At 37.9% G+C, this 9,090-nt stretch overlaps 1 protein-coding gene across 1 annotated transcript in view; it reads right to left on the bottom strand.

Moving 5' to 3' along the window:
• Positions 1–4,373: 4,373 nt before the first annotated feature.
• LOC137239894 (protein rolling stone-like) overlaps positions 4,374–9,090 on the bottom strand; it is a 32,291-nt gene continuing 27,574 nt past the window's right edge. Inside the window, exons 4-5 of the mRNA XM_067765693.1 lie at positions 5,196–5,388; positions 4,374–4,750 (exon numbers count right to left, since the gene is read on the bottom strand). Coding sequence (XP_067621794.1) covers positions 4,570–4,750; positions 5,196–5,388 — 374 coding nt within the window. The 3' untranslated portion in view covers positions 4,374–4,569. The remainder of the gene's footprint in view (positions 4,751–5,195; positions 5,389–9,090) is intronic.

The following is a 9,090-nucleotide window of genomic DNA, read 5'->3' as shown; positions in this document are numbered from 1 at the left end:
GGACTACTTCGGGAACTTTTGGAGACACTTCCGGGGCGTTTCTGGATGGTTTTCGGGATCCGTCCGCGATAGCGTCGGGGTCATTTCGTGGCTTTTTCTGCATAATTTCGTTATCATTTTGGGATCCCATCAGGTTATCAGCTCATAAAGTTCTTTTTTTTTACTCAATTACAAAAATAAAATGCATTAGACAGAAAAAAAATTTTAAACAGATAACTTTATAAGCAGGCTAACGTGAATAGCCCACATATTTCATTTTCTCCTTGCGCACGGGGCCGCGGGTAAAGGCTAGTTACTATATATGTGCTAAATAAAAATTAGCAAAATGGTATGAAGAACACGCCCACTTTTTAAAAAAATTTTTTTTAAAGTCAAATTTTAACAAAAAATTTAATATCTTTACTGTATATAAGTAAATTAAGTCAAAATTCAACTCCAGTAATGATATGATGCAACAAAATACAAAAATAAAAGAAAATTTCAAAATGGGCGTGGCTCCGCCCATTTTCATTTAGTTTGTCTAGAATACTTTTAATGCCATAAGTCGAACAAAAATTTACCAATCCTTCTTAAATTTGGTAGGGGCATAGATTCTATGACGGTAACTGTTTTCTGTGAAAATGGGCGAAATCGGTGGAAGCCACGCCTAGTTTTTATACACAGTCCACCGTCTGTCCTTCCGCTCGGCCGTTAACACGATAACTTGAGCAAAAACCGATATATCTTTACTAAACTTTGTCCACGTACTTATCTGAACTCACTTTATCTTGGTATAAAAAATGGCCGAAATCCGACTATAACCACGCCCACTTTATAGATATCGAAAATTACGAAAAATGAAAAAAAATGCCATAATTCTATACCAAATACGAAAAAAGGGATGAAACATGGTAATTGGATTGGTTTATTGACGCAAAATATAACTTTAGAAAAAACTTTGTAAAATGGGTGTGACACCTACCATATTAAGTAGAAGAAAATGAAAAAGTTCTACAAGGCGAAATCAACAGCCCTTGGAATCTTGGCAGGAATACTGTTCGTGGTATTGCATATATAAATAAATTAGCAGTACCCGACAGATGATTTTCTGGATCAGCCTGGTCTACATTTTGGTCGATATCGCGAAAACGCCTTCACATATACATCTAAGGGCCAGTCGCTTTTAAAACCCTCATTAATACCTTTAATTTGATATCAATATCGTACAAACACATTCTAGAGTCACCCCTGGTCCACCCTAATGGCGATATCTCGTAAAGGCGTCCACCTATAGACCTAATGCCCACTCCCTCTTAAAATGCGCAGTAACACCTTTCGTTTGATACCCATATCGTACAAACATTCTAGAGTCACCCTTGGTCCACCTTCATGGCGATATCTCGAAAAGGCGTCCACCTATAGAACTAAGGATTACTCCCTTTTAAAATACTCATTACCACCTTTCATTTGATACCCATATCGTACAAACACATTCTAGAGTCACCACTGGCCCACCCTAATGGCGATATCTCGAAAAGGCGTCCACCTATAGACCTAATGCCCACTCCCTCTTAAAATGCGCAGTAACACCTTTCGTTTGATACCCATATCGTACAAACATTCTAGAGTCACCCTTGGTCCACCTTTATGGCGATATCTCGAAAAGGCGTCCACCTATAGAACTAAGGATTACTCCCTTTTAAAATACGCATTACCACCTTTCATTTGATACCCATATCGTACAAACACATTCTAGAGTCACCACTGGCCCACCCTAATGGCGATATCTCGAAAAGGCGTCCACCTATAGACCTAATGCCCACTCCCTCTTAAAATGCTCAGTAACACCTTTCGTTTGATACCCATATCGTACAAACATTCTAGAGTCACCCTTGGTCCACCTTTGTGGCGATATCTCGAAAAGGCGTCCACCTATAGAACTAAGGATTACTCCCTTTTAAAATACTCATTACCACCTTTCATTTGGTACCCATATCGTACAAACACATTCTAGAGTCACCCCTGGCCCACCCTAATGGCGATATTTCGAAAAGGCGTCCACCTATAGACCTAATGCCCACTCCCTCTTAAAATGCTCAGTAACACCTTTCGTTTGATACCCATATCGTACAAACATTCTAGAGTCACCCCTAGCCCACCCTAATGGGGATATCTCGAACGGGCGTGCACCTATAGACCTAATGCCCACTCCCTCTTAAAATGCTCAGTAACACCTTTCATTTGATTCCCATATCGTACAAACAAATTCTAGAGTCAGCCCTGGTCCACCTTTATGGCGATATCCCTAAATGGCGTCCATCCATAGAACTATGGCCTACTCTCTCTTAAAATACTCTTTAATACCTTCCATTTGATACATATGTCATACAACCACATTCCAGGGTTACCCTAGGTTCATTTTCCTACATGGTGATTTTCCTTATTTTGTCTCCATAGCTCTCAACTGAGTATGTAATGTTCGGTTACACCCGAACTTAGCCTTCCTTACTTGTTTATAATAAATTCAATTTTTTTTTTCAATTTGTTTAAGTTTTGAAGGCCGTGAAATTTTGCTGTAGTTCAATGAAGAAAAATTAATAGAACTTATAATAAAAACAAAAATTAGAATACAACAAACGCTTGTAAAATCTCACAGCAATGATTTTTCCTGTATTTTTCTTTTGTATCCGATTCCTGTTCGTTGTTCGACTGGGGTGAAAATTAATGTAGTTCCGGTATTGCGACTATGTCCAATACCCTTCATGTATTCTGGAAAAAATGATAATACCATAACGTATGGAATTTTTTGCTAAAATTTTTTATTAGTGCACCAGACAAAAAACATACATAAATAAGAGCTGGTAGAGGAATACTCCCAGCTGACAAATCTAACTTTTACATCTTCCGGAGGCTTTTAGTATTTGCACACATTTTTGACTTGAAGAACCCCGCCATCAACACCACTCCGCTGGTGCTCCTGGATCCCCCACAACTTAACTTTGACTCCCAACTTCAAGCCAAGGTGAACCTAATCCAATTGTGGAGAAAAATTTACTTAGTGAATTTTCTTTTCTTTCGGGTGAAAGTTCATATCTTCGGCGCCGCGGTATAGGCTGCTCCATTTTTCACTCAAAACGACTTTTTGATACAGATAGAATGGGGGACAATTTCTGCACATGGTTGTAAAAGAAAAAGGCATGTTTAATGTCCCGAACCGCTGAAAATCGCAAAAAATAAAACCAACGAAATTATTAAAATCTTCCCGCGCTTTCCACGGCAGCCGATTCTATGTATCGGAGCGACCGGGAATTTTTCATAAGCGCAGGATTTGTAAACTGCATTGGCTGGCAGCCGATGGTAACATTGGCATTCAAACTTATAGCATCTGAGAAATGCACTTTCAACAAAAAAGTGGAAAAAATATCGGCTCGTCTCATTCTTGCGGGAGAAATGGAAGGAACACCTAAAACACTATAACCTCTCTGCCGGTGTGGGTAAATTTTGGTCAACCATAAAGTGCCTCTTAAACCCCACTAAGCACAATGACAAAATATCCATCGCCTTTGGCTATAAAGTGTTATCGGATGCGAACAATTGCGCGAGCGCTTTCTGTCGCCAATATGTTTTGCATTCCATGGTCGACAAATCATAAACATAGCGCCTATAACCATCACCGCCAAAAAGGTTGAAGAATCCATCGAACGTACTAAACCATCTAAGGCAGTAGGTCCGGACGGGATTGCTGTGCCGATGCTTAAAAACCTTAGCCATAAGATATTGAAATATTTGGCGCTCGCCTTCAACCTGTCTCTGTATACTTTCATCATCCCTGAAAATGGAAACCGGCTATGGTGATACCGCTACTGAAGCCTGGGAAACCAGCCAACGTAAAAGACTCATATCGTCCAATATCTATTATATCACCAGAAGTTGAAGCCCTTGTAGCTGTCCCGCTTCTTTATTTCATCGCATACTTGCGGCTTGCTAATCATCAGGATGGGCTCCGAAAATTATATAGCACCATAACCTCGCTAAATGGCCGCAACACACAGATAAATTGTTGACTTAATCCAAAGCCCCCTCATAGAACAATACTCGTAGTGCTAGACTTATCAAAAACAGTCATCACAGCCCTTTACTGCAAGAGTTGGGAGGGCCCACCTTTCCTCTCAGTCGAAAAAAGTGGACTGCAAATTACATATCTGTGTGGCCTGCAGGCATCGGTGCAGTTCAGGAACCCAAGCCAGTGAAAAATCCATAAATGTATCCGAAATGAAAAAAAAAGAAATGCCGACAAAAAACTTACATTTTATCCGTTTTCATATTCCAATTACCGAACTTTTGTCGATCCGTTTTCCCACTAAAAAAAAATGCGAAAGTGTTTAGAGCTTTGTATTAGTTGCTTTTATATTAAATATGATCCGTACTAGCTAAAAAATTTACAAGTTATGATTATTATTTAAATTTAAAATGAGTCCTTGCAAAGTTGTCTATCATTCGTAAAAAATTTCAAATTCCGACATTCCCAGGATTATTGGATTGCTCTTTCGAGATTTTCGTGATATGGGAAAGCACGGGATGCCTATCAATCTAAACATGCAATGTCAATACGGTATTTCTTTGTTTATGATAAATAGATGTCCGCAATTTGTATAGTCCAAAATGAATCCAGCTAAATATAAAGATTAACAAATAACATCCGAGCACCGTTAAAGTCGCCCAGCCCGGGCTTGACCAATCAAGAATTGGGTAAATATAACGGTTACCAATACTGAAAATTGAAGGTTAGATAAATATTATTATTATAATCTAAAAAGTAACACGAGTGCTAACCATAAACAAAATATATATAAATACAATGGGAGTTCAGATTTTCATGCATTTGATATTGGAATCGTTGTTATAGCACAATAATCTACGGATTGTAATTTTAACTTTTTCTTTTCGCCTTTTGTTTTGTATTGACAGTTGCTAATTTGCTATTCAATATTAAACAAAAATAAAACTACTTTTTATGTTGCGGATTTGCAATGGCGTAGCAAAAGCATACCCGCATAATTTTGTTGACACATGGTAAAATAATTTGACAAAAGTTTGCAAAGACCATTTGCACAAAATCCTAAACTTCCCTACAACTTTTTAAAGGCATAAATAGGATGAGTAAATTTCCATATTAAAATACATGCTTTGTAAATAAATTTAAATCATTTACTTACCAATCAACACCTCCAGCATAGTAATAAATTACTGTAAATATCGTATATATTAAGGCCAAGCATAGTGGATAGATAAAGTGAAGAATACGTCCAGGGAATGCTATCAACATAAGATCCAGTATCATAAATATCGAATTGAATGCATGTGACCACAAGTTAATAACGATTGATCCCTTGTCAGCATTGTCTTGAGCTGTCCAAATATGGAAGATATATTCGTTTATGTATAAGGAAGAATGTATATGTCATGATAAAAACACCTAAGAGGTATAACCGTTCTCTCTTCTGATCGGCCAAGTTTTTATTTTTTTTTGAAGTTTTTGCGCAATATAATATTTAAAAATCAATCTTAGAACAAAAATAAAAAATATACAAAGTAAAATATGCAAACTTGTTTTTGTTTTCGAAAAAAATAAATATTTACATATGTTTGCAGTTAAGAATTTGAAAATTTTCTAAAAAAAATCGAAATGCCCTGACAAAGTTGAAACCAGCTGATCTAACCAACATTATAGAAATCAATGTAATTGGTCAATGGTGCGATACCATAGCGCCCTAGCCATAACCATACTATAGCCAACCAATTGGTTTTTGGGTTTTCGCCATATCCGCAACCTAAAAATATTTGAGTTAGTGAATTTATTAACTTTTTGTATATTTTAGTTATTGATTTGAATACAACGGTCGCAGTGCTTCCAGGCCTAATAATAATATTGTTTTGTTTTTGCGTTTTCTTCAATTTTATGAAAATTTCACGATTTTTAGGTTAAGGCACCAATAACTGATACCAATTGATATGGATAAGTAAAAATATGGTTATGACCATGGCTTTTTGACTATGTCAACATTGCCAGGCCCTTAAACCCATTTTATGGTCGAATAACCATGCGAGGTAAGCCGTCAATTGTCCTGCTCTAAATTCTGCTTTGTTTTGTCATTCGGCTATCTGAAAATTTGTCACCAATGTTGTTTCCGAAAAAGTGTTGTATTTGCACATTTCAGAAATAAAATATGCTACTTTTAGTCCTTTTTTTTTACAAACTATGAGGTGAATACCGTGGACCCTTACTGGATTTAATTACAGAATTCATCATTTGGTGTTGGCTTCCATAAGTAAGGCCATGCCACACTATTACGATGATATTGTTGACGTTTCCATTATATATGTTTAATTTATTCGCAAAAAAAATTTAGAGGGGACTGAGACAATAAACTATTTGTATTCACAACATATGCATTCAAGAACTTTTCCCTGTGCAGCGCTACCGAAGACTTTCGAGGAATGTTTTTGTCATTCCTACAATAATTGCAGTAAAAATCAGCCCCCTAATATTTACAGCTATCGACTGTCATTTGAAATATTTGTATCCGGTTCGCTTCGGATCAGCATCTTCTGGACTAAGACGACTGCCCACCTGGCATACTTTGGAAAATAATAAGTCAACAAAACAGCGGGAACTTTTTATGGTTTTTACGGATGGGAACACATTTGAGAGTATTACGATCACTTTCAAGTGGTTCTGTAAAACTTTTCCTCATTATGGCACCAGTAGTCAATCCCAAACCTATTTAAGAGACGCAAAAGGCAGCAAACTCCAACTCCCCAATTCATCCTACACCTCCACCGGTATCTTTAGCTCCAACAATAACAGTTACCGATACTGGGGTTGTTGCTGGCGATACAAGTGTACCTCAAAAAATTAGTACTTCTTTGACGGGCTCGATAACCAACGCTAGGCCAAGCAATGCGTTTTCTGTCAACTGTTCTATAACGGCCGCACCTTCCCAGCTCTCTGGTGCGCTATCCGCTACTCCTTTGCAGGTGACTGCCGTGCCACCTCGTGGGGCTGTATTTGTGTCTCGATTACACGCCTCGCTTACCGAAAATGAAATTGCTCATTACGTTTGCTCTAAACTTGGTGTTGCACCCACTAGTAACATCAATGTGTATAAATTTAACTTCAAATATGAGAGAGACATCTCCTCATTTAAAATATCCCTTTCAGATGAATATTTCGATAAGGTATTTGATTGCTCTTTTTGGCCTAAGCATACTGTGGTTCACTTGTTCACAAGAAAGGCGAGGGCCGAACCTGTTGTATTACAGCCAAAAAACGATATGACGAACACAGTAATAACAACACAAAGGTAATTGCTGATCTGTCCCGTCTTCTCATTAATTACCAAAATGTTCGTGGTTTACGATCAAAACTTGTTCCATTCTTCCTTAATTCTTTCAACTTTTCTGCACAAGTTGTAGCTTTTACGGAGACCTGGCTAAAGCCCGATAATTACAATTCTGAGGTTTTTTCAAATAAATATGCTGTTTATCGGCGTAATCGCATCTCTAGAGCGGGAGGTGTCCTTATTGCTGTTGAATCTAAGCTATCATCTGAGTTGATTTCGCAGGACAATATCTCTCATATCGAATTCATAGCAGTTAGGCTTTCATTCGGTAGCTATAGCGTAATTGTTTGCTGTTCGTATATACCAACTCGTTCGGATATGGATGTTTATGCTAGTCATAGCTCGGCCATCTGCGATTTACATTCGCAGTTGGGAGATAACGATCTACTTGTTGTTGTTGGTGACTTTAACTTGCCAACAGTTAATTGGGTTAATATAAGTGATTCAAACTTTTTAACTCCCGCTGCTTAAAATTAGTTTCTCAATTGCTTGTTAGACTCATCTCTTTTACAGATTAACAATGTTCCAAATAGTGGCAATAAAATGCTGGATTTAGTATTTGTGGATGGCTCGGTGGGTACTGCCCTTACGCAAATACCACCTTTATCCCTTCCAGAAGACCCTCTTCACCCTACGCTAGAGATATCACTTGATATCAGCCTACCCCGTAGGATTCAAGTACAGTTTCGTCCCCGATCTAGGTGCTTATACAAAGCGAATTTCATTATGCTCAATGATCTGTTGGCTTCCCATGATTGGTCGGATCTCTATGCTTGCACTGATGTCGATTCGGCTATCTCTATATTTTACAGTACGCTTGATGGCTTCTTTGATACCTGCATTCCTACTCGCTATGCCCTATGTTCGAATAAGCCCCCTTGGTTTTCAAGGCAACTTATCAGACTTAATAACATTAAATCTAGGCTTTATAAGAGATTCAAGAAATCTGGAGCATCTGCAGACCTCTCTAAATATCTAATAGCTCGTTCCAAATTTCACCGTCTTAATCAGCTTTGTTATAAAAATTACTTGAGTTGTTGTAAAGCCCAATTTTTTAGAAATCCAAAAAAGTTTTACAGTTTCGTAAATTCAAAGCGGAAAACTTCTGGGTATCCTTCCTCATTAACCTTTGGAGGTAAAAAAGCTTGCACTGATGACGACGTTGCTGAACTATTTTCTGAGTTCTTTAAGTCCACGTATTCATCCAGTGGTTTTCATTCCGGTCAATATCCCTATCGCTTAGATAGCTCGAATTACATTAGGAATCCTGCTATTGATGGTAATATTGTTCTTCAGAGTCTTCAATCTTTGAAGCCCACCTTTTCTCCGGGACCCGACGGTGTTCCTAGTTGCGTGCTTAGGTACTGCGCCGAAAACATGTATTAGCCTATTTTAAAATTATTTAAGCTATCTCTGGGATCTGTGTCATTCCCGGCACTTTGGAAACAGTCTTTTATTATACCCCTGCATAAAAAAGGTAGTAGGTCAAAAGTTGAAAACTACAGGGGAATGCTAAACTTTCAGTCGTTCCTAAAGTCTTTGAACAGATTGTTACCAGTCAACTCCAATATCAGTGTTCTAGTCTTTTGTCTCCATGCCAACACGGTTTTATTCGTCAAAGGTCAACCACTACAAATTTGCTTGTATTCACCTCTATAGTTATGGAAGGATTTTTAGCGAACAAGCAAACGGATGTCATCTACACGGA

Source organism: Eurosta solidaginis, chromosome 2 (genome assembly GCF_040869045.1).
Source record: "Eurosta solidaginis isolate ZX-2024a chromosome 2, ASM4086904v1, whole genome shotgun sequence".
Taxonomy (NCBI): Eukaryota; Metazoa; Arthropoda; class Insecta; order Diptera; family Tephritidae; genus Eurosta; species Eurosta solidaginis.
Note: the sequence above shows the minus strand (reverse complement) of the source record. Positions and strands in the feature narration are given on the sequence as shown.